Here is a 24,325-nt window from a genome sequence, read left to right as displayed (position 1 = left end):
CTTAATATGGGCTTCGTGGACTTCACCCTTGCCATACACCTTAATGTTGTCGCTTTCTGCATTCGCTAATGGAACCTTTCTTTTTCTTACGTATATTTTACCATCTTTACTCAGACTTACGTAATAGAAAGGATGTTGTATTCCTCTTGCGTCATTTAATATAATAGACTCTCGTTCTGATTTTGACAAGCTCATTTTACATCGGTTAAAGTTTTAATTTTGTTTTTTATCTGCAGTCAAATGACTCAGACAAGCCCTACGGACAAGACCCAAGGGGTCATAGATGTTGAAGCATTGAAGAAAGAAATTCGTGAGCAAATTTTATCCAAACTGAAGGAACAAAAACAAGAACAAAAGCCAGAGAGACCAAAGAGAAAACTTAGTGAAAAACAACTTGCTGCATTAGCTGCTGGAAGACAAAAGAACCCAAGACTACTGGCGAAGAAAGCTAGAGAAGAAGCTGAAGCAAAAGCTAAAGAAGCTGAAGCAAAGAAAGAGTAAATGGTTTATTTTTATCCGCATTAAATGTATAGACAAATACCTTTATCTGTTGCGTTCAGTAGTGAAAACCCTGACGTCAAAATAAAGGGGAACAGAGTAACGTTTAAGTTTCCAACAGACTGGATTGTGAACATAAATGAAGAGAAGTACATTGGCATAACATCTATGTATATAACACGTGCTTTCAGAAAGGTTGACTTTATACTTCAAGTCGAGATAGAAAATGACGAACAGTCTTTAAGCGCCCAAAACATTCACATATACAAATACTTCAATGACAGTACGACGTTAGAAGACTGTATAATTACATTTTACGAAAATTTTCAAAAGAAGTTTAACATTGAAGTACAAACTTTACAGCCTTTACGTGATTTTCTTGCAGAACTGAAAGAAGAAGGAATTGTAGAAAGATTAATAGCTTTTCATTACGAGTTTGTAGCAAATGCTGATGGAACTCATGACCGTCAATTCATTGTATTCTCACCATTCAATGAAGTAGCTAAAAAAAAAAAATCCATTACGTATAAGATTTCAAATCTCTGAACCAAGTGATGATTTCAAGAATGTTTTCAATTATGATGCAATGCTTCCGAGGAAAAATGAATTTTCAAAGATTGTAACACCTGGCATTTGGGATAGAAAGCAAGCTATATTATATTCAAACTTAAGTAAGGGAGTTGAAAATGAGTTCATAGGTCATACAAGAACTACACCACTTCCTAACCCTAAATACTATAAATTAACTGGCTTCAATCGTGAGTTTTGGATAGACATGTTCTCCACTCATGACCATAACTGCCCAGTGTTCTTACCTCCAGACCATAAGGACTGTCTCTACATTGAAGCACAACTCTTAAACTCTACAATTGCTGTATTGTAAAATCTACGCTAGTTTTATTTTTTTCTGAAAATTTTTATTTGAGTGAAAGGCATGGAAGGTGAAGGACATTGGCAAACACTCGAACATGACAATGACTATGAAATCTTTTCAGAGTACCCATATCCAATTAGGCGCATAAGTAACAAAAGAGTTGTAAGTGAGTTTGACAACGGTGATGGTTATATTTGTGTTTATTTAAACAAACATAAACTCTTTAAGCATAAAATTGTTGCAAATCAATTTATACCGAATCCTGAAGGACTTCGAGAAGTAGACCATATAAACAGAGACAGAGGAGACTTTCATATCTCAAACTTAAGGTGGGTGTCGAGAAGACAAAACATGAGAAATATTTCTGGTTCGAATGGCTATTGGTTTGACATTGTAGACACTCTTCCTGAAGATGCTGTTGAAATTATACAATACTCTAAATTTACTCTAGAAAATTACTACTATGTCCCAAGTGAAGATGTCTTTTACTATTTCATGGGAACTCAATACAGACGAATGAATGTCTTAAGACAGTATAGCAAAGATTATATAAACATTACAGATGTAGAAGGAAGAAGAACAAAGCTGTCTATTGCAAAGTTTAAGAGAGACAATGGTTATACATAAATGACAAAAATATATGACCTCATTATTTTTATCACGAATGACCTCATTGCTGACAAAAATAAATGACCTCAGAACTTCAACTTACGAATAAAGCTTGTTTTAGTCGTTATTGAGAAGTTAAACTTTTCAGCAAAGCAAGGACTAGAAGACTTACATAAGTAAAATCCAATCTCTTGACCATCATGAAGTGCTTTGTAAAGTTTCATTAAACTGAACTCAGAGTCTTTGTCATATGTTCCAACAGGTATGTGAATGTTCTTATCTTCATTGTAATAGCATTGTATAGCTTCAGGAAACATTTCATTAGCTGTTAAAGCAAGAACGTCTTGTTTTACACCTTTACAACGTGCATGAAATGCAACTTCATTTAAATCATTCGTGAGTAAGTCTATGTAAGTCTTCTTTCCACAAAATATTGACTTGTATGCTAAACTTTGTTTTCCAGGTGTTATTTCTGCGAAGTCAGAATGGAACTGACCTAATGTTTTACCAATAAGTTCTCTACCGTATCTCTTCTGAAATTCCTGAGCTAACAGTGGGATGTCTTCATTGAAAATATGCATGCTATCGCAGTCCTGGTAAAATATTTGAAGACCCATATCTTCAGCAGTACAGAATACTTCACACATTATTCTCTTCGACATAGACAGAATGTTAACACCAAGTGGACAGAAGTTAAAGTGTCTGCAAATGCTTTTCGTTAGCTTGAAAATAGTTTTATCTGAACCATCCAAACCTTCGAACTTCACTATATGGTTGTAGTTTCTGATGGCATATCTTATAGCATCTTTGTCATTTACTATGGTTATTTTTGACTCAATAGGAGATAGAATAGTTTTGCCATAAATACTGTTCAGAATGAGCTTTATATTTTCTTGCAAAGGATTTCCTTCTTTCTTATACTTTAACCTTAACTCAAACAACTTCTTTACTTCATCTCTTATTCTAATATCTCTGTTTCCATCGTAATAGTATCCTTGCAACACTTCACATTTGACACCTTGATATTTTATGAGGTCTTGTAATGTTATATGGTCAACATACATTAAACAGCAAGTGTTTGAACTTCTGGGAACGTTAAGTTCTGGATTTAGTTCAGGGTCACAAACTATTAAAGGAAAGTGTCTATGTATTCCAATCTCTGTTATCTTAATGAGAACAAAGAAGCCAGACATAAACTTTTCACCAATGGGTTCCTTTTGGTCGTCATCGAATAAATGTCTCATGAGATACTCTGTGCTTAACATTTCTTTCTTCATAACCTTTGGAATACCTTCTAAAGTATAAAGTCTTGCTATAGCTGATGGATATAATGAAACAGCGTCGAAGTCAGCAATGAGTTTCGTTTCGCTCTTTTGTTTAATGTTATCTGACAGCATACATCTTCCACCTTGAATGCATCTCGAAATAAACTCTCTTGGTTTATTTGAGAGGTCATATAAATTTCCATTCGGGAAGTACACTCTGTTCTCAAATAATTTGTTAGCAATTGAACAAATACTAACGTAGTCATAAACGTTTAAATCAAATTCTTTCAATATGTCATTGCGGAACTTAACAAAACCTTCTCTTAAAATTCTTACATCTTGTTTGCAATAAAATGTGCTATACTTTTCTAAATCGAAATGGTTCTCATCTATTCTGCAACCTTTGATGGAATCTATGTTTTTCATGAATGCATCTGCATCCCGGATAAACTTACATGCTTCAGAAATGACACCAGTTCTGTTGTCATTTGCTAACAAAGTACTGCTGTAGTAGTTGTAAGGAAATACTTCTTTCGGTCCTGTTTGTAAGTTAAACATAGCAGGAAATAGTTTAAGCTTCTTATTTATAACACTGTAAGAGTCTTTTATAATAATTGCCCTTCCTTTATATAAGCCAGTTATTTGCATTGTTCGTGAACCTTTAATGATGGGAGTTCCTTTCACTTCTATCATGTGTCTTAAGATGAAGTTTATATCATAACTGAGGTTATGGAAATATATTAAACTCTTGTCAGGAAGTCGCTCCAAAAATTCTGTTGCACAGTTCTGACCCCAAATGCTTTCACTCACAGAACCATCTTCACTGTCGTAACAGATGTTAAAGCTTTATGAAAGCCGTCTGTGCTACACTCAAAGTCAGCAAAGAAAACGTGCTCAGGTATGAACTTACACTTAGCTTTATTTACTTCTTTTGACTCTGCTTTCTCCTTCAGTCGAACACAATACTTAGGAGAATATGACAAGTCTTTAAATGGTGCAAGGTTCTGTTTATATAAGTCAGTCGTATATGTGAAAAGTTCTCCATAAGAAATAGGTTCGAAATATTTGCACTCCCACAATGTTTTCATAACATCCCATAACGGTGTTGTTCTATCATAACGAACTACATATTTATCTTCTCTCTTTGTATAAATCTTCATTTGTTTCTCAATGTTCATTCCACCACAAGCTTTGAGAATTTCTATATAGTTGCGAATGAAATATGTTGTCATTGGTAATCTTTCATTTAGCATGTAGTGGTCTTCAACAAGAAGTAAGTCAATAGTTCGAACAGTTTCACATTCTTTTGGTATGTATCTCTTTATTTCATTATGTCTTGAGTCATTGAAATAACCAATGGTAACATTAAATGCTATACCTGTTGCGTCAGAAATTTCTTGTACTTTACTTTGAGGAAAGTCTCTAACACGAATGACTTCTCTCATGTGGTCAATAGTCTCTCCATCTACTCCAGCCTGAATGCAAGCATAAACGAAACAATTGTCTTCTGTCATAAGTGCTGCAGTTCTTTTGTTCAGTTCATTGAAAATTTGGTAGCGCTCAAGATTTATAGGTAATGTGCAAAGATACTTCCAGAACTGACCGCTTCTCTTCTTATAAAACTTCTTTTCACCATTATCTTTCCAAAAGCTTTCTATAAGTGCTGGGTTTCCTGTTTGCTTAAGAGCTTCCAAAATGGCTTTCTGGTCATTTGTCAGTGTGCTTTCATCTCTATATGGTCTCTTTTTTTTTGCCTTTCTTTACATCTGACATCGTTAAGCCTTCATATTCTGTTAAATCATACATCTTTATTTCGGTAAGATTCTTTATGTTTGTCAAGAAGAAGTCATAGTGCATTTCAACAATACCTGCAGCATTTGCTTCTATCTCTGATATAAAGTTCTCCTTCAAGAGCTGATGTAGTAATGTTCCAATATTATTGAGGTTTAACGTAGAACATTCATACTTTCCACCAAGTTTATAACATACCATCCATCTCTGTTGTGAGTTTATTTTAATTTTCTCTAAGAGTCTCATGAAAACCTTACCGAAATGTTTGTGTAAGTAGTCTCTGTTTGGTTCATCTAAAGCTTCGATGTTAAAGTCAATGAGTCTATTGCCTGACTTCACATTTCTCTTCCTATTCTCTTCATCTTTCTTTAACCATCTCTCACCTTCTTTTGGTTTGTCGTCAATGGAACGAATGACATCGTTAGCTTTGCGAACTTGTTCTATAGCGCTCTTAAACATCTCTCTTCTCTGTTGTTTCAGTGTGTCGTCTCTCTTTCGTGTTTTACCAACGTTTGCATTTGTTATGTCAAACATTTCTCTTCTTACTTCATGAGGTACTGAACGTCTATGATATAAGTCAATAGCAACGTCATTTAAAGGAAATGCTCTTGCATGGACTTCGTCCTCGCCGCGTTGCGGCTTTATGAACTCATGAATTCTATCATAACTTATTGCACCATTATAGTCTTTAATGAAGTCAGCGAGTGCTTTTTTGTTTGTTGCGTAATGTTTTGCTACTTCTATGTTAGCTTCTGTAAGAAGTTGTTTTATTTCCGAGTGTTCTAACTTAGACAACTTCCGATACATCTTTAGTAGGAAATAAAAAAAATATTTTTAGAAAAAATTAGATTAGATTTTTTTAAGTTATTTTTCAAAATAATTTAATATTTATATTTTAATGAAACACATGCAAGATTGCAAGTTCTTTTCATACAATGCTCTCGCTACTGCCATCAAGAATGAGTTCAATAATGCTTCAAATGTTAATGTTATCTTTAACAAGAAGTTTGTGAAAGAATCTAAGTTTGGTCAGTATGTCAGACCATTAGCTATCGTCATTGACCGCAAACGTTATACTTCACAAGAGTTAGCAGTAGTTTTGAAACAAAAGAGTTTCTTCGTGAATGTCAAAGATACTCATTATACTGTCATAAAGAACTCTAACATTGACTTCTTCAGTATTGCTTTAAATCTTTCCGAACAGAAAGAATATAAGAAGGGTGAAACAAATGTGAAATATTATCCTTCATCTCTGAAGACAATAACGAACAAAGATGTTATACAGAAATTCTTACCAAAGGTTGAAGAAGCTTCTATTGACATTGACGAAGGAAGTGAAATGGTTGAAGAAATAGACCCTGAAGCTATTTAAGCAAAAATATATTTTTGGTTAGTCTTCATATCGATATTTTACAACAATTCCCCAATGTATAAACTTTTCATACGCTTTTTCATACGCTTTATATACCTTCAGAAATTTTGCATAATCTTTAGAAGCATTTAGATATTGTTTAAATGCTTTGTATGTCTTCAGAAATTTTGCATAATCTTTTACATGTTGTTCGTTCTCTTCTTCTGTCATGAGTTCCGAATATTCTAAATTCATGTTCTTTCATATGAGATAAAATTTTATAAAAAAAAAAATTAGCTTAGATTTTTTTATTCTTCCTCTTTGAAGTTATCGAAATATTCTGTTATTTTTTCCTTCAGTAATGTTAAGTCTTCTTTGAATGTAAGTATTGTGCAACCTTTGATGTCATAGTGTGTTTGAGGAAGAGTATTTTTGACAATTTCCTTTATTTGCTCATTCGGTGTCATTGAAATTGGTAAGTTTTCACGATAGAACCAGTTTCTGTCAGATTTATATATTTTAGCTAAGTCATAAAAGCTCTTGTTGTTTCTTCTGACTAAATGCAACATAACCACATCTTTATCTTCTTCTTTCTCCAACTCTTCAGTATATATCATATACTTATAACTCTTTTCCTTTCCTTTTGGTACCGAACGCGGTATTCTTTTCTGTATGCTTTTGTCTTTGGATTCAATGACTTCATCTTTTGCTTGAAGTTTCTTTTCCATCTCTCCACGTTCTGCTTTATATAGTTCATCTAACATCATGAAAATATAACAAGCATAACGAGGTGAAGCCCATATTGCTACAGCGTTTACTAAAAGTCTATGAACATAATAACCTTTCAAACCAGGAGCCAAATTCTTGCGATTTTCGTACGGAATCTCTTCTCTCGGTTTTCCGAGGGAAGCAATCATATGAGGAAATTCTTCTAAAAGTTCTTTTGTCTGTTGGTTTTCAAACCAATGATATGCTTGCTTTGTAGAACGAAGAGCGTTCATTATACTTTGCATTTGGTACATATCGTCTTTGGCCGAACGAATGAGGCGAAGTTGTTTGTTATATTGTATGTATTCGTATTCTTCATTTATAGCTTTATGGACTATAACTGTTGTTGTGTTCTCTAATGTTGACATTACTGTCTTTACATACAAAATAAAAAAATAAATAAAAATAAAACTAACTTTATTTTCTGACTTTCACAAAAGACCAAAAATAAACGCTTTACATGTATTTTTCAGCAACTTCGTCAAATAATTTTATAGCTTTATCTATCTCATCTACTTCAAACGTTTCTTTACCTTTCGTGGGAGCACCATACATTTTCTCAAAAACTTCAAGCAGTTCTGTTTCAGCAGCTCTCATATCATTAACAAACACAACCTTGACTCTATTGACTGTACTGTCATATCTTTGAGTTATATAGGGTGTCCAAAGGTGCGTTTAGCACAGCGCTCTATATGAGACTATTAAAGGAGATATATGCTGATTATAAATATATAATAAAAAATATTAATATATGTATATGATGAGTATGTTGTATTTTGGCGCCATGCCGGGATATAAAATGAATTTTGAGACAAGAGGCGGTTTCGCGGGAAATTTTGGCGGGATTTTTTTCATTTTTTTAATGAATCATAAAGAAAACATCCTCGCTCTTGCAAAAAAATGCAAAGACTGTAAAAAAATCTACGAGACATTGGTAAAATGCTTCGGTATGGATGCTCCTAGCTATTCCACTGTAACGTATCATGTTAGGATGTATCACTTCATGAACAAAAAGGCGCCCATCATAAAAATTGACAAAAAATCGCCGGATCAAAGAAAAATCAAAGCAATTCTTCAAGCGCTAGATGAAGACCCAAGAGCATCACTCAGAAGGATAGAGGAGATGACAAAGATACCACGTACAACAGTCAGTTATTATCTGCACAATTATTTGAACTACAAACTAGCGTATACACGTTGGGTTCCGCACAACCTTAATTCAGTTCAAAAAAAATCTAGAGTCCAATCTTCGAAAGAGCTCCTCTCTATATTGGGTGCGTATCAATCCAAGAAGTTTCGCTTTTTAGTAACAGGGGACGAGTCTTGGTTTCAATATGCAACAGAAGCCAAAATAATGTGGATCCCGAAGGATGAAAATCCGCAAACATTCCCGAAGAAAAAAATTGACACACCAATGATGATGTTGTCGGTTTTTTGGGGCGTGAATGGCATCATCGCAATTGATATTCTTCAAAAACCTAATACGATGAATGCTCAGTATCTAATTGACAATGTTCTTACTCAAATTATCAATTCTGATGAGTTTGAGAAATCCAAACAACAAAAACAAAAGTTTGCAATTCATTTTGATAATTCAAGAGTTCACAAAAGTCATAAGGTAATGAATTACTTGGTGGAAAACAATGTCAAAGTTGTTCCAAACCCAATTTATTCACCTGATATTGCACCCTCTGACTTTTATTTATTCGGCACGCTAAAAAAGAGAGCTGAAGGACGCGAATTCGCGAGTCCAGATGATCTTGAAAATTTTGTAAGAGAGCAATTTGAGCAATTTTCTCATGATGATTTAAAGCGTGTCTTTCAAGCCTGGATCGATCGCTGCGAACGCGTGATTGAATCCAATGGTGATTATATTTAAATAAACTTTATATATATGTAACTTGTTTATTTCTATTCGCAGTATTCAGGTTTGTGCTAAACACACCTTTGGACACCCTATATTATATGTCCTTCCTATCTTATATCTTTTTGTGTTGAAGTCCTTCGGTTTCTGAACGATGTAAAGTAAGCCTTCACTGCAACGTTCCGTATCGAATGAACCATATGTTATGAAGTTATATCCAACAACTGGGTCTAACCATAACAAAACTATTGGTATAAGACTTTTGTCTATAAGATATGCTCTTGTTCCATGAAATGCTACTGATATCATAAGCTCAGGATTTCTTGTCAAAATTTTCTGAGTTGAAGCATTTCTAACCCAGTCGTTTGTTTTCTTTCCAGATGGAGATATAATGTCTGACAAAGAATATTTGTTGTATTTCTTTGAGTATCTTACGTTTAAATCACCTATTCTAACCACTTTGGTGTCATTGTCTATCTTTCTAACTGTTTCAAACTCAATGTTTGACATTACTGTCTTTACATACAAAATAACTAATGAAATTCATTATTTTTGTGCTGAATTCAATAAAAATAATGTTGAGGTGAAGAGGTGAGATCTCACCTGTTTTTTCACCTGTTTTTTCACCTCTTTTTTCACAAGCGTTTTACATGAATTGTACGATGTATATTTGAAATCCTAAACAATTTTGTAGCCTCTATTTCTTCTTTTAGTACATCGAATGTTTTAACAATGCCGAAGGTTTCTTTATACTTCTTCTTGACGTCAGATAAAAGGAAATCTTCTGCTGTTGGATAGTTTTTATTAAGAAATGTCAACATATCCATTTTATCTTCTGCTGGCTTTTCTGCTTCTTTCTTTAAGTCTGCATAGTCGTTTCGCATTCTTTCTATCTCTTTGACTGAGTAGTTATATTTTCTTATTGCTGCTTTACATTTTGAACATTGCGGCATCGTTTTTGCGTTATACATTGAAACATTACCAGCTAAAATAACTAAAGCGTCAATTGCTCTCTTCATCTCAAACATAGCGGGTCTTATTTGTTCATTCCATACTTTACCTCTTCTATCTTTATCTCTTATCTGCCATACACATTTTGCAACTAATGAAACAAAGTTATCGTATGTCTTAAATTCTTCGGATTTGTAAAGGTCAGAAATATTTTTATAAACCATGTCGCAATCTTTGTCCATAACTTTATGGTTGCAATGAAAACCAAGGAATTCATAATTTACTTTACGTATGAATTTCTTAATTTCTACTGAGTCAGTTGCTTTGACTTCAATTTCGTCGAATTCAGGAATAGTTAGTTTTTGCTGCTGAATTTCAGGTAGTTTAGGCAAATGGTCGATGAGGTCCTCCATTTCATAAAGATACTGTTCATTTGTTTCATCTTTCGCACTACAGTCTAAATTACTTGTTAAAAGTTCTTGCTTTATCTTCTCGATTTCTGTTTCAAAAGTATATGAAGAAGGAATAAAGCTTTTCATCTCTACCAACATTGACGTAGGATTCATGACTAGCGAGTTTGGTGCTGTAGTTGTGGACAGAGTCCCGCCGTTCGTGGCTTGAATTGTTGTTGTGCCGATTGTTGAAATCATATCTTTTATACAAAATAAAAAAATAAATAAAAATAAAACTAACTTTATTTTTTCTGTCTTAAGGAAATTCATGAAAATTCACGAGAAAGCTAAAGCAATCTGAGCCGCTAAGCGGCGAGGGTGAAAAAAGAGGTGAAAAAACGGGTGAGATCTCACCTCTTCACCTAAACATTATTTTTGGTGAATTCACCAAAAATAAATGGTACCATTAATGATATCATGACTGTTCTCATTCATGTCTGATTTACATCTAATGAAAAAGTTTAGAAGAATTTTCTTATTCTTTCTGGCTTATTTTTGTCTTTCCAGTACTCCCGCTCTAATGGTCCCAGATGTGTTGGCTTCGACTCTCTCAAGTTCTTAGATGGTATAACATCTTCAACGCCTCCTTCATATCTTACTTTATAAGTGTCATCGTTTATGTTGTAGCCAAGTATTTCAATAACCACTCCTCGCTTTGCTTCGTCAATGGTTTCAGCAAGTTTGCCATTACTACTTTCGACTAATTTGTGACGAGGGTAAAACGCAATAGAGTCGTCAGCAGCTTTTATAAGATATCCATTACCTTGCGTAGAGTCTACGATATAATAGTTTCTACTTAACCTTAAACGTTTCTTTGTCAACGGTTTGTCGTCAAGAACTACACGAACTTTTGTTCCAGGAATGAGGGTAAATTGTGTTGAATTTCTGATATTTTGTGTTTGGCTTTGTTTCTTTTGTATATACTTTTCTTCTTGTTTTTGTGTCATTGAATTTGGTGTATGTCCTGTTGTAGAATGTGTTGAGGAATTATATACTTCGAGAAAATGTTTCATTGTTTCTTCGGTAAAGTCTCGCTCTTGATTTAAATCTCTGAGCGTTCTTATGAAGCGGTTTATGATGCCGAGTATGTTATGGTTATGGTCTTCAGTAGTGTAGTGAGTTATGTTATGCTTAATGAGAAAATCTGTGATTTCATTGCTGAGGTATGCACTGTCTTGGTCTGATGTTAAAGTACTTGGGCTATGTTCTGCCACGAACTTTTGTAAAACTCTTAACACTTCACGAGTTCCTTTATTCCTCATTGGATATGCATATGCTTTGCGAGTATTAACATTTATGAAGATGAGGAATGGGTTATGTCCTCCTTTTCTGCTTTGAATGAGAGTGTCAAATTGGTATGCGTCAGGAGTGTTGGAGTAAATTGGTAAAAAGTAGTCGTAAGGGTTTATTTTTGTTTGATGTACAACATTTTTGTCAAAGAATCTTTTCACTTCAGCTCTGTTAGTAAATCCCCAACTCTTTGCAGCTTCATTGAACTTCTTAAATGACCTCCATGGATGTTGTTCGAATACTTCTTTCAAGCTCATTTATGTAAAGTTAAAGATTTTATTCAAGGCTCAAGCGCGTTCATTGAACGCGGTACCATGCGAATATAGTCACAAATGGTGGCATATAATCTGCACCCGAGCCTGTTGGATTTGTTGTGAAAGTGTGTGAATGATTTCCTGTGGTTCCACAGAAAATACCTGCGCTTGAATCTACTGGGTCACTTGAAATATCATATCTATGCATTCCCTGTCTATCCGAACCTGCTGCAAGATTTGTATAACCTCTTTTTGTTATTGAATGTGAATGATTACCTGTTGTGTTTGTAGTTCCAGTATGAGTGTGCGGTGGAAGGTTTGCTTCTTTAATTTTCTTCGAACCCCCCGTTTGCTTTGAAGAGTTAGCACAGTATAAGAATTTGTCTACAATCTGTTCCCACGTACCAAAACCTAAAACTGTTTCTGGATTTGTTGAGTTCATTGACGTATAAATAGAGCCTATAGGATATATGGTTTCAAGAATCTGAGTCTTCATTGTTTGAAGTTCATGTTTAACATTTATAAATCCTTTGCCATCTACAATATTTATATTGTTTGTTATTAAACCATTAGGAAAAGTAGGAGGATAAATTCTTTGTTCTTGTACAGTTGCACCGTTTCTTCCTGTTTTTGTTACTATTTTGATGCATGCTTTAATTTCTTTAATCTTGATTGTTTGAAATTCTTCATGTGTATGGTTCTTGTCGGCTTTTCCATTAAGCGCAGCATTTACTTCCGACTTCTTTGCATAATTTTCATCTACATAAGTTTTGTCTGCTTTTTTATCTAACATTGCTGGTAGTTCATGTGTTTCAAAGTTTCTGGCATGACCTTCAATGTTCATACATCTGTTATCTAAATTGTTAAGAGTATCTTTTACGCTTGTACACGGATTCTCTAAAGGTGCACTTGAACCGAGGGTATAGTTCAATATTATGTCGTCTGCTCTAACAGTAGTGAAGGATTTATGTGTATGTTCTTTGTCTGCTTTTTTATCTAACATTGCTGGTAGTTCATATGCTTCAAAGTTTCTGACATGACCTTCGATATTCATACATTTGTTATTTAAGGAGTTTAGTGTATCTTTTACGCTTGTACTCGGATTCTCTAAAGGTGCACTTGAACCGAGGGTATAGTTCAATATTATGTCGTCTGCTCTAACAGTAGTGAAGGATTTATGTGTATGGTTCTTGTCAGCTTTACTATTTAATGTAGCTTGAAGTTCATTTATATCGGAGATATTGTGTTTATGAGATTTCAAAACTTTGTTCGTTGCGTCAAGTTCATCTTTGTCAGCTTTACTTTTAATAGCATCTTCAAAAGTTATTTTTGCCTTAACTCTCAAAGTAAATCTTGGTTCAACTAATACACCGTTAACATTGAAAGTAGAGGCATAAATTTCACCGGTATAACCAAATGGTTCTGGTGCTTTAGCTACATCATACTGTACAGCTTATGTCATAACCTTTAGCACGAATGTATTTATATCTTCTTTCATTAACATTTTTTGTCTTCGCTTCATCACTTCGTGTTAAATATCCATGGTAGTCTGTTATAATCTGTTCGTCTGAAGTTATATAATGAACATGGTTTTTATCTGCTTTTTGTGAAAGAAGTTCAACAACTTTTGCTTCACTTATGTTACCAGTGTCACTTTCATTTATTTTTGTCAGCATTGCGTTCAAAACTTCATAAAGACTAACTACTTCTTTTGGTTCTTGAAACAATGAGTCAAAAGTCTTTCTTAACATTACATCTTCAACTGTTATGACTGAGTCAATACCTTTCTCTTTTATTGTCTTAGCTAACTGACCTAAAACAACGAACATATAGTCTAAAATATTATCTTCTGTGTTAAACACTATACAGTTTTCACGAATTGTTGTGTTTGTTGCTGTTAAAACTTCTTTAAACTCAGGATATATATTCAGTAGATTTTCAACAATTGTTTGAACCACATGTCCTCCTTCATCTAAATCTCTTGCTGCCATTAAAGGATGTAAATTAATTGGTTCAATAATTCCGAGACGAGGGTTGTAAGCAAGTCCGTCGAACATATTTTTACGTTTGAGTGCCCAGTTAGTTAGTTTCTTTGTATTATATGTTACTTTACCCCATAAATTTTTGAGACCGTCAAAGAAACTTCCTGTATTTCCATGTAATTTAGCAAACTCAACATAAAACTTCATGCTATCTATGCCACCAAGAAAAGCCCAGAGTGCATCTATCTCACTTTGCATGGTTATAAGAGATGCAGTTGTTACACCTGATGAAAATAAAGTAAACAACCACCCTAACCAACTCTTACCTGCTCCACTTTGTTCTACTTTCACAAAATCACTGATATGACTTTTTAAGTATTCTTTCGTAAGTAATGTGTCTCCAGGTGTAACGTCTCTAACGATATTATCTCCGTCAAAAGTCAATGTTCTAACTTGTGCCCGTGCAGCCTTTATTTTAAGGCATGCATAGTCTGGTGTTTGAGGAGCAGAAGGCTCGATGTATGTAATTTTAAAGAAATCGTCATATTTTTTCTTAAAGGTTTCATATGTTGTTTTGAATGTATTGAACTTCATTATTATATCAAGAAGTTTTGTCAATGAGTCAGCAATTGCTTCATCTACTGTTGACGTTTTGAGTTTTATTTCTGCTGAGTCGTTTATGAATGGTACTTGACATTGAGTTGTATATGGGTCAAATCCTGTAGGACCCAAATGAAGCAAGTAGTCTAAAATATCACGAACAGACTTTGAGACAGTTGTGTCGTTCTTCATGACGATTTCACCATTTACAATGAATGGCATAGTACATGAAGTTATTTGTGGGTCAAAACCAGAAGGATTGAAATGAAGCATATAGTTCAGCGCCTCATACACTGACTTATACACTGTTTCATTATTTTTTGACACAATTTCACCATTTACAATGAATGGCATTGTCGAAGGAGTTGTTTTTGTATCGAACCCTGAAGGATTGAAGTTAAGAATGCTTTCAAGAGCTTCATATACAGACCTATAAACAGTTGTGTCGTTCTTCATGACGATTTCACCATTTACAATGAATGGCATAGTACATGGAGTTAAAATAGGGTCAAACTTTTCATAGTCCTTCCATGTTATGTATTTCTCAGTATTTCCATCAGTGATAACAATATATTTATCAGTAAGTGTGAGAGAGTATTGACCAAAATATAAACGTTTAGCTCTGTCAGCTTCATACGCATATGCAGCTATACTCATATTTTAATGAGAATAAAATGTTGTTCTATTTGCAAAGTACAGACCCAAACGAATACGGGACAGTAAAGCTACAAACAAACTTAGGTCTACAGAATGAGGCGCTTGCATTCAGAATGGTTGACTTCAATACTATCGCTTCATTCGTTATAACATATGAAACAGATTTCATGGAGATTGAAATAGATGGAAAGAAGCACGAAATAAGATTTCACAATAATGTAGAATATAAGATGGAAACATTAGCTGGAGTGTTAAATGCTCTCATAAATACTACAATAAACAAGGATAACGAAGAAAACTTAATGAATGTTAAACTTATTGCAGGAGTTTTGAAGTTCAGTTATGCGAAGGAGTTTAAGATAACACGAATGAGTCATAGAGTACAACTTCTTTTGGGTGCATACCATATGACATTTCCTTTGAAAAGTGTTGACAAAACGATTGAGATGAAATCTGTTCCATACGTATGTTATGGTAATTGTTTATACATTGAGTCTAAAATAGCTAATGTCACAGGCATTTCAGGAGTTAATAGTAAAGGTTCAGTAGAATATAAATCCTTCTGTTATGCAGTCAATTCAATGTTCATTCCAAACGTTCCTGTCATAGCAACTCATTTAGGTAAATGGGTTCGCATTAGTCCTCATAATTTGAAAGACATGCAATTCAGACTTGTTGACTTTCAAGGAGAGCCTGTAGAACTGAAGGCACCAGTGCGAATGACTGTTGAAGTTGACTTTTTAGAAAATATTAAATGCAACAGCTTACAAGAGAACTCAGAGCTAAAAATATAAAGTATGAATGTTATGTATTAGGTCATGAACTTTGGTTGTTGCTGTTTGATGAAACAAATGAATTAGTTATGTCAGTCAAGAGAACAGAAAAATATTGTGTTAGTGAAAACTGCACCAAGTCAATAAGATTAGGTTTGCATTATGAAGATGAGTTCGATACTGTTGAAGAAGTTTTGGATAGATATTACAAATTGCTAACTTGAAATTTTTTTTGACTGACGGCACAAAGCGCCAAGATGGGCTCAAAGAGCCCTCCTGACTGCTTTAATTTACTAAAACATATTTCAAACAAAGTTTATATTCTGTTGAAAGTTTTGTATATGAAAAAACCAGAATTTTCGAAAAAGTGACACCAACTATTAAAGTTATTTTATTACTAGATTTATTTACAAATTATAAGATAATATCATTAACCGAATATATTTTTAATATAAATAAAAAACTTTTTTTTATACAAAAAATTACAATCAATCGATAAATATTATAAAACATTTATTCCAAAAAGATTAAGTAATAGGTGGGATCCTGCATAAAATATAATTTTATGTCATAAAGTTTACAAATTTTAGATGGACCACAGTGAGAATGTGAGTGGTTAATTTAAAGGTGGTCTGATAAAGATATCGAAGCTTACTCAACAAAGCATGAAGCAGTTTCTAATACACAATCTTACTAGTTGTGTTTCGGTCGCCAGCGCTCTCATAGGGGTGCTGATTTCAAAAACCACTACTTCAAATTATTCAACAATACTCAATGCAGCATGAAGCAGCTACTACTGCTGTATCTTACTGGTAGTGTTTTGGTCGTTGGCTCTTGCACAGTCTCTCAGATTTTCAATTTTTTTTTTCAACACTATCTTGTTTCGCTCTCAGAAAGCTATCCTACAAAGACATCGAAGCTTACTCAACACAGCATGAAGCAGTTTCTAATACACAATCTTACTAGTTGTGTTTCGGTCGCCAGCGCTCTCATAGGGGTGCTGATTTCAAAAACCACTACTTCAAATTATTCAACAATACTCAATGCAGCATGAAGCAGCTACTACTGCTGTATCTTACTGGTAGTGTTTTGGTCGTTGGCTCTTGCACAGTCTCTCAGATTTTCAATTTTTTTTTTCAACACTATCTTGTTTCGCTCTCAGAAAGCTATCCTACAAAGACATCGAAGCTTACTCAACACAGCATGAAGCAGTTTCTAATACACAATCTTACTAGTTGTGTTTCGGTCGCCAGCGCTCTCATAGGGGTGCACCGAAATTCAATTGTTAATGATATCAATTCACAAATTGGAATCGAAGATCAGTATGAAATTTAAAATATAAATAAATTTTAATTATATTATTTTTAATTTTTTAAAATAAATATACATATATAAATACATGCATATATACATATATAAATATATACATATAAATATATACATATATAAATATATACATATAAAATATATACATATATAAATATATACATATATAAATATATACATATATAAATATATACATATATAAATATATACATATATAAATATATACATATATAAATATATACATATATAATATATACATATATAAATATATACATATATAAATATATACATATATAAATATATACATATATAAATATATACATATATAAATATATACATATATAAATATATACATATATAAATATATACATATATAAATATATACATATATAATATATACATATATAAATATATACATATATAAATATATACATATATAAATATATACATATATAAATATATACATATATAAATATATACATATATAAATATATACATATAAAATATATACATATATAATATATACATATATAAATATATACATATATAAATATATACATATATAAATATATACATATATAAATATATACATATATAAATATATACATATATAAATATATACATATATAAATATATACATATATAAATATATACATATATAAAATATATACATATATAAATATATATATAATATATATATACATATATAAAATATACATATATAAATATATACATATATAATATATACATATATAAATATATACATATATAAATATATACATATATAAATATATACATATTATATATACATATATAAATATATACATATATAAATATATACATATATAAATATATACATATATATATACATATATAATATATACATATATAAAATATATATATATAAATATATAAATAACAAAATACAATCAAAAATAGTGTTTGGAAATTTAAGGTTAAGTGTCACTTTTTCGTAAATTCTACCACACTCTCAAAGAGCCCTCCTGACTGCTTTAATTTACTAAAACATATTTCAAACAAAGTTTATATTCTGTTGAAAGTTTTGTATATTCATTCGAATATTTATACTTAAACTCAACTCCTGTAGTTCCTGGTGTTTCAATGATGCGGATGTTACCTATTTTCATGAATAGTGGAGTTTGACCACAGCATTCGATTTCAGGGTCGAGATAGTCAATGACACATTGTTTCCCTGTTATTCGTGAGATAACATTTTCAAGGTCCTCCTTTGTTAGAATTATTTGGTTCTTACTTATAAGATTTGTCAAAAGCTTCTTATCGTCTTTGAGTAAAATTGTTTGGTATAACTGAAGAAGGTAATGGTCTACGTTATCTGAAGGATTTGTTTGAACATTTGTGTAAGGATTGTCGTTGGCTTCTCTTGAAAGAATTTGGTCCAGTGGTGGATACTCTAACTTAACATCTGATGTAGCGTTAGCGTTTGAAGCTGTGTTTAAATTCACGGATTTCAGCTCTGGTTCTGGTTCTTTCAAACACTCTGAACTATAGTTCTTTATGACAATATTGTTTGTCGTTCGTGAGTCAACATTTGATGTTGGTTCAATTGGAACATTAACGGCACCAGCTAAGATGGATTTGCTTCTCATTTCATATAGAATAAAAACCTTTTATATGTATGAAATGAACAATATACTCGACAAGGGTTTGAATGTAAAGCTAACGAATGAAAATATTGTTGAATTCACTGAGACAGGAGCTGTGTATAAAGATGTAGAACTACTGAACAAAAGAGCTAAGGGAAGAAGCAGGAACATGAACAAAGGGTGGAAGCCTATAAAAATTTATGTCAATGATGGCTCAGGAGGTTCAAACATAAAGTATGCAGAAAGTTATAGAGTTTATGCTCTCAAAGGTGAAAAGCCTTCATTTAAGAACAGCTATTCTAACGCATATCCTCAAAAGCTAACGGATGGGGAAGTGGATGATATGAATGACAGCAAAAATATTAACAGAAATGGCGACAGAGATGCATGGAATTTGTTTACCATCAGTCAATTGAAGGTTAAACTTTAAAACAATGTTGGTCGTTCCCATGGAATATTTTTGACTTTAATGGTATTAGTCATGATATGAATCTCAAGGTATGAACGAGGAGAGATGAGAGACTTATATGCTTCCCAAATTTCTTCAAAAGGTAATGTTATACCTGACTGTTTCCAAATGAGTTCAATGTCATAGCGTGAGAAACCTTGAAAGATAACGAAGTCAGTTATGAGACGTTTTATGTTTAAAGCTAAAAACCTCCATGTTTGCATAAGTATTGCTACAGTTAAATGGTAATGTCTGACTTTAGTTATGATGTTAGCTAATGGTGAGTCAGGCTTTGAAACTAAACCTTTTCCGGCGAAGTCGTCACAAACTAATAAAGTGTTTGATGGATATTTTTTGAAGGGGTATTTTGAAAGTTTTGATAGAATGTAGTTTGTCAGTCGTTTCATATCGTAAACTCCTGAGTACTGACGCAAGTGGTGTTTGTCAATAATTCTTTCCATCTCCTCAGAAGTCTTTTGCATTCCTGACTGTATAAATTCAACGATGGCATAATATTTTCTCTTACGTCGAATGTAACGTTGAAGAAATTCAATGAGTTCACTGTCTGGAACTTTAACGACAGAGGCTTGAACTTTTGACATAAATGTTTTCGCTGTTGAGTCCATAGAGTCTGAAGTTGCTGATATAATGATTTGGTCATAATATGAGTCATTTCCTAAACGTTCTGTTATGAGTATATGACGAATGAGGTTAAATGTCTTACCTGAACCCATCTTTCCACAATAGAAATACACACCATTTGAACAGAACTCATAATCTTTGCTGAAAGGAAGAATAAGAGAAGAGTTAAGTTTGTCTGTAGTTTCATTCATGTCTTCATCTACGTCATGTATTAAATGCTTCATTTTATCTCCATTAAAAATGCAAGTCAGAAATATTCAGAACATAGCACCGAGTCTAACTGACAAGAGTATAAAGATATACTATGAACATGTTATGATGAAACCAACCAAAATTCAAGAAAGTCAGTATACTTATGAATATCCAAGACACTGGGTAGAGTATGTAGGAGGTGAGAAAGCTATTGAAATCAGACAGGTTCGAAGTATTCCAGCAGGAAGAACAATATTATTGAAGAACTTTAATGTTTTGAGGTATAATGATGAAACAAAGAAGCAAGATAGTTTCCCTGTTGCTGTGTATGTGAACTTAGATACAGGAGATGACATGAAAGTTTTTAATACAAAGCTTCAAACGGTAGTGAGAGAACAACTGACTGCGGAAGGACATCCATTACCTTCAGAAGTTACCATAGCATATAATTTTGAAACAAACTCAATAGATTTTAAAGTCGTCTCTGCAAAGAAGTCAGGTTTTACATTTAATGAAGCAGATGTATATTCGAATGAAAACTTCAAAGCTATTGCATGGTTAGATAATGACGATTGCTTTAAGAAAATATTTAAATACAGTGACTCAACGATGTCAATAGATGACCTTCGTGGAATGTTACCATCGACGTTTACAGTAGAAGGTTCAGCAGGATTGCTTACAAGATTGTCAATTGGTGGTATTTGGTCTCGTGAGAACATTGTTATAAAATCCAGTATAAGTGAATTTGCTGAAGAATCTATATTATGTCTTTCAAACTATATGTATTCGCCGCCAAAGCATTATAGTATAACAAACTTTGTCAGTAAGTTTAACATAAGACTTGTCGAACCTTCTTCAATGAAAGATGTTGTGCTACCTAAAGATGGAAAGGATGGACTCATTATTGAGATGATTTTAATAGCATATTAAATGAGCTTGTTCTTGAAGGTCATTCATGATGAAATAACTGTTGTAGAAGATGTTAGCAATTGTTCAGACATTTTGAAGCGTATAGATGATATAAGAAAGAAGTTAGATAGACCGCAAAGTAGTGAGGGCGAAGCCCGTGAGAACGCTTATGTTTCATTGACTTTCTCCAGTAACGAGAACTTTTATGAGATAATATTGAAGAGAGATGATTTTAATATGGTGTAAATGGTAGCTTGGGCAGCTTTAGGCGCAATGGGAACAAAAGCATTAGCATTTGGAGCAAAAGCACTTGGAGCTTATGACGCAGTAAATAAAATGAGTGGAGGAAGGGTTTCGAAGACATTAGATGCAAATAAAGGGAAGATTGGAGGCTGGGTTGCAAAGAAGTTAAGATTAAATAAAATAGGGCTCATAAATAAAGCATCCAATTTGGTTGCGACTGAGTCAGAAAATGCTTTAGGAAAGGACGATGAGTTTGCAAAACACGCAAAAGACTTTAATGACCAGATGAAAGGTGAAACAATGCATTTAAATAGAGTCGATGGAACTAAAGAAAATGTTTCTTCTCCACCAGCGGTTTATCCATACGGACCTTATGGAATGTATGGAAACCCTTACGAAAGACCATTTGACCCATTGACTGGTGGAAGTAACTGGTATCATTACGGCCGAAGAAGAAAGACAGTCAAGTTGGAGACAGACGTGAAGAAAGCAACTAAAAAGAAACCAAGGAAGAGAGTTATAAAGCAATGAATTCAACAGGGTGAAAAAACAGGTGAAAAAAGAGGTGAGATCTCACCACTTCACCTAAATTTATTTTTGTGCTATGTTTTCATATACGTGTGGGTGGTGATATCATTTATTTTTTTTTATTTTTATTTTTTATTTTATTTTTTATTTTATTTTTTATTTTATTTTATTTTATTTTTTATTTTATTTTTATTTTATTTTTTATTTTATTTTTTATTTTATTTTTATATAAATGACGAAAACTATTGAGATAACAAACTACAACGGTCATGAGTTCAAGAATTTGTTCTTCGTTCCTCGTGAAAATACATTCTATCAGATACGAGGGAGAAAGGGTAAAGTTAGTTTGAGCGTTTATGAAGGAATGAAGAATGGAAAGTTTATACAAGCATACGATACAAACGGTAAACGTGTTTCATTAGCTTTGTCAAAACTTACTAACATTTATTTTGACAGTGATTTTGACCTATATGAAGAAGAAAGTGAGTCAGAAGATTATGAGCTGTTATGTGAAGCACAGCAATGGGAGGAGTTGCAATACTTTTGTAAGTGAGAACGTTTATTTTTTACATTAGTGAGGTGAAGTGGTTGATGGCTTTGTAAATATTTAAGGTTAAGTTGGTGTTGTCGTTTGTGTTGTAAAATATACGTTAACGGTTTTGTAAAGTGTCAAAACCGCTAAGTGGTGTACGGAGGCGCGCAGTGCCTCAGTACACGACTTAGCCATACTAACTTCTCAATTGCATAATTAATTAAAAATTCATGTGAATTTAAAAAATCGGTAGATTAAATTTGCATGGGTATAAGAGGAAGTACACAATAATACCCCTGAACTACATACTCTGTAAATGAATAGTGAGGAGAAAGACTTCGCAGAATTTCAAGTGTTTTTATGAATTTTAATATATGATTGTGTTGTTAAGTATTATGCGGATAAAATCGAATTATTGACTGTTGACAACAAAGACGAATTCAACAATAAAATGAAAGAATTAAGAACACAACGCGATCAAAACGTCAAAGCATTGAGTCCTAAATTATCCGATTCAAACAACATTTCCGAATTAAAGAAATTGTATAATTCAGAAGAAGAACGACGTAAGAATGAATTAACCGTTATCCAAAACTACGAGAACTCTATTATCGAAACAGAGAAGAACGTAATGAACATGTTCACATCACATTTACCATTAATCACATCTTCATTGATGTCATTGTTTGATAAATTCCCATTATTAGAAGATTTGATTCCAGGTCCAGTTGCCAATGAAGAACGCAGGACATTGAAATCATTGATTAAAGACAAAGAAAGGAAGTCCATGCAATTACCAGATGACCAAGACAGACCATTCCATGTCCGGCAATGGCCAACATTACCTTTAACAATGGAACCATTGTCTTCTATGACCAGTCAAACAGAAAGTCAAGATCAACAAACGAAAGAGAAGAATTCAGGAAGGAAAACAGTTAAGAAACCAAAGAAATCAGATGCAATCAAGTCTGTTGAATCCGCAATGATGCCTATTATTACATCTATTGACACATCTATATCGCGGCGTTATTGTTGAAAGGAATCGCTCATTTGAGGAATATCAACGTGAAATGAAGTCACGTGTTACATCATTTGAAACATATATCAATTTCATGAAAGAAGAAACACAGAAATTCTCAGAATTCTGGTTAAAGTCTATCAACAACTTATGTCCACGCTTCGTCATCCCAAAAGAATCTAAATAAATAAAGTTATTTTGTTTTTTATTTTATTAATTATCTCATAAATAATGAATTTTATGTTTTAGAAGTATAAAAAAAGTAAGATGATAATGTAATAAATCATTGATTAAAGAACAATATTTCAAGTGTTGTTGATATTACAATCAAGAGGTATATTACATATATTCATGAATATTTAGATTCGAATGACATTGACTTCCATCTTCCAAGTTTTGTTGATGTTACAATCAAGAACTCTATACAACAACAACTAATAGTTATGTTAAATATAATCAAATTATGAGATTGTGAAGTGCGAGACTTTTCACCAGACAAAAAATAAATAAATAATCAATATTATCATATTCCATGCTAATTTTTGAGTAGGATTTAATTACATTCATTTATCCATATGGAAATGTAATAAATTCTGTCATCATTGAATTTTTTACAGAACACAGAATACGGATATTTTAGAAAGTTTCTATATAAATAAAAGTAATTTTATTAAGATAAATAATTAATATTAAATATTTAATAATCGACGACGTGGGAATCGGTGAGAGAAATATTCAATGCATTTGGTTTTTTTTGATAATTGCAAATTCTGCTTGGCAATTACCAGTTGAAAGATGAATCAATTTGTTAGTAAATAGTTCTCTTGTATTAGTAGGTTCTACATTTCTATAAAATGTTGATGAAATCGAATTGTCAATGTAA

General features: G+C 32.7%; 15 protein-coding genes and 6 pseudogenes across 21 annotated transcripts, besides 4 other annotated features; 8 read left to right on the top strand and 13 right to left on the bottom strand.

Annotated features, from left to right (window-relative positions):
* Positions 1–22,627: part of a mobile genetic element that runs on past the window's edge.
* On the top strand, positions 241–501 carry TVAGG3_1094850 (uncharacterized protein; the record flags this gene model as incomplete). Its single annotated transcript, XM_051257160.1, has 1 exon — positions 241–501. One exon carries the CDS (start codon positions 241–243, stop codon positions 499–501), a length of 261 nt encoding a protein of 86 aa, XP_051075631.1.
* TVAGG3_1094840 (organellar and viral DNA polymerase type B) lies at positions 2,068–2,643 on the bottom strand (the record flags this gene model as incomplete). The annotated part of the gene is made up of 1 exon (XM_051257159.1): positions 2,068–2,643. One exon carries the CDS (start codon positions 2,641–2,643, stop codon positions 2,068–2,070), a length of 576 nt encoding a protein of 191 aa, XP_051075630.1.
* Positions 3,501–5,052, bottom strand: TVAGG3_1094830 (annotated as a pseudogene). The gene has a single exon. A coding segment is annotated over exon 1 (1,552 nt).
* On the bottom strand, positions 5,301–5,844 carry TVAGG3_1094820 (annotated as a pseudogene). The gene has a single exon. A coding segment is annotated over exon 1 (544 nt).
* On the top strand, positions 5,936–6,409 carry TVAGG3_1094810 (uncharacterized protein; the record flags this gene model as incomplete). Its single annotated transcript, XM_051257158.1, has 1 exon — positions 5,936–6,409. One exon carries the CDS (start codon positions 5,936–5,938, stop codon positions 6,407–6,409), a length of 474 nt encoding a protein of 157 aa, XP_051075629.1.
* TVAGG3_1094800 lies at positions 6,989–7,524 on the bottom strand (annotated as a pseudogene). The gene has a single exon. A coding segment is annotated over exon 1 (536 nt).
* Positions 7,812–7,839: a terminal%2Cinverted (terminal inverted repeat of Mariner transposon ID:TVAGG3_1094780).
* Positions 7,812–9,115: a mobile genetic element.
* On the top strand, positions 7,908–9,035 carry TVAGG3_1094790 (Mariner transposase; the record flags this gene model as incomplete). The annotated part of the gene is made up of 1 exon (XM_051257157.1): positions 7,908–9,035. The coding sequence occupies one exon, from the start codon at positions 7,908–7,910 to the stop codon at positions 9,033–9,035; it is 1,128 nt and encodes a 375-aa protein (XP_051075628.1).
* TVAGG3_1094770 (organellar and viral DNA polymerase type B) lies at positions 9,081–9,530 on the bottom strand (the record flags this gene model as incomplete). The annotated part of the gene is made up of 1 exon (XM_001310053.2): positions 9,081–9,530. One exon carries the CDS (start codon positions 9,528–9,530, stop codon positions 9,081–9,083), a length of 450 nt encoding a protein of 149 aa, XP_001310054.2.
* Positions 9,088–9,115: a terminal%2Cinverted (terminal inverted repeat of Mariner transposon ID:TVAGG3_1094780).
* Positions 9,656–10,213, bottom strand: TVAGG3_1094760 (organellar and viral DNA polymerase type B; the record flags this gene model as incomplete). Its single annotated transcript, XM_051257156.1, has 1 exon — positions 9,656–10,213. The coding sequence occupies one exon, from the start codon at positions 10,211–10,213 to the stop codon at positions 9,656–9,658; it is 558 nt and encodes a 185-aa protein (XP_051075627.1).
* TVAGG3_1094750 lies at positions 10,218–10,621 on the bottom strand (annotated as a pseudogene). The gene has a single exon. A coding segment is annotated over exon 1 (404 nt).
* Positions 11,118–11,970, bottom strand: TVAGG3_1094740 (annotated as a pseudogene). The gene has a single exon. A coding segment is annotated over exon 1 (853 nt).
* TVAGG3_1094730 (keratin-associated protein family) lies at positions 12,011–13,021 on the bottom strand (the record flags this gene model as incomplete). Its single annotated transcript, XM_051257155.1, has 1 exon — positions 12,011–13,021. The coding sequence occupies one exon, from the start codon at positions 13,019–13,021 to the stop codon at positions 12,011–12,013; it is 1,011 nt and encodes a 336-aa protein (XP_051075626.1).
* Positions 13,407–14,024, bottom strand: TVAGG3_1094720 (uncharacterized protein; the record flags this gene model as incomplete). The annotated part of the gene is made up of 1 exon (XM_051257154.1): positions 13,407–14,024. The coding sequence occupies one exon, from the start codon at positions 14,022–14,024 to the stop codon at positions 13,407–13,409; it is 618 nt and encodes a 205-aa protein (XP_051075625.1).
* Positions 14,732–15,206, bottom strand: TVAGG3_1094710 (annotated as a pseudogene). The gene has a single exon. A coding segment is annotated over exon 1 (475 nt).
* Positions 15,437–16,000, top strand: TVAGG3_1094700 (uncharacterized protein; the record flags this gene model as incomplete). Its single annotated transcript, XM_051257153.1, has 1 exon — positions 15,437–16,000. One exon carries the CDS (start codon positions 15,437–15,439, stop codon positions 15,998–16,000), a length of 564 nt encoding a protein of 187 aa, XP_051075624.1.
* Positions 18,319–18,933, bottom strand: TVAGG3_1094690 (uncharacterized protein; the record flags this gene model as incomplete). Its single annotated transcript, XM_051257152.1, has 1 exon — positions 18,319–18,933. One exon carries the CDS (start codon positions 18,931–18,933, stop codon positions 18,319–18,321), a length of 615 nt encoding a protein of 204 aa, XP_051075623.1.
* On the bottom strand, positions 20,374–20,568 carry TVAGG3_1094680 (uncharacterized protein; the record flags this gene model as incomplete). Its single annotated transcript, XM_051257151.1, has 1 exon — positions 20,374–20,568. One exon carries the CDS (start codon positions 20,566–20,568, stop codon positions 20,374–20,376), a length of 195 nt encoding a protein of 64 aa, XP_051075622.1.
* TVAGG3_1094670 (uncharacterized protein) lies at positions 20,822–21,142 on the top strand (the record flags this gene model as incomplete). Its single annotated transcript, XM_051257150.1, has 1 exon — positions 20,822–21,142. One exon carries the CDS (start codon positions 20,822–20,824, stop codon positions 21,140–21,142), a length of 321 nt encoding a protein of 106 aa, XP_051075621.1.
* On the top strand, positions 21,368–21,895 carry TVAGG3_1094660 (protein of unknown function, DUF4107 family; the record flags this gene model as incomplete). Its single annotated transcript, XM_051257149.1, has 1 exon — positions 21,368–21,895. One exon carries the CDS (start codon positions 21,368–21,370, stop codon positions 21,893–21,895), a length of 528 nt encoding a protein of 175 aa, XP_051075620.1.
* Positions 22,125–22,445, top strand: TVAGG3_1094650 (uncharacterized protein; the record flags this gene model as incomplete). The annotated part of the gene is made up of 1 exon (XM_051257148.1): positions 22,125–22,445. One exon carries the CDS (start codon positions 22,125–22,127, stop codon positions 22,443–22,445), a length of 321 nt encoding a protein of 106 aa, XP_051075619.1.
* A 162-nt stretch (positions 22,628–22,789) lies between the features above and the next one.
* TVAGG3_1094630 (coiled-coil domain-containing protein 180 family) lies at positions 22,790–23,646 on the top strand (the record flags this gene model as incomplete). Its single annotated transcript, XM_001293038.2, has 1 exon — positions 22,876–23,460. The coding sequence occupies one exon, from the start codon at positions 22,876–22,878 to the stop codon at positions 23,458–23,460; it is 585 nt and encodes a 194-aa protein (XP_001293039.2).
* Between the last annotated feature and the right edge of the window lie 679 nt (positions 23,647–24,325).

This window comes from Trichomonas vaginalis (genome assembly GCF_026262505.1).
Source record: "Trichomonas vaginalis G3 chromosome Unknown ctg_210, whole genome shotgun sequence".
NCBI classification, from domain to species: Eukaryota; Parabasalia; order Trichomonadida; family Trichomonadidae; genus Trichomonas; species Trichomonas vaginalis.
The sequence above is the reverse complement of the archived record's forward strand: the minus strand, read 5'-3'. Positions and strand labels throughout refer to the sequence as shown.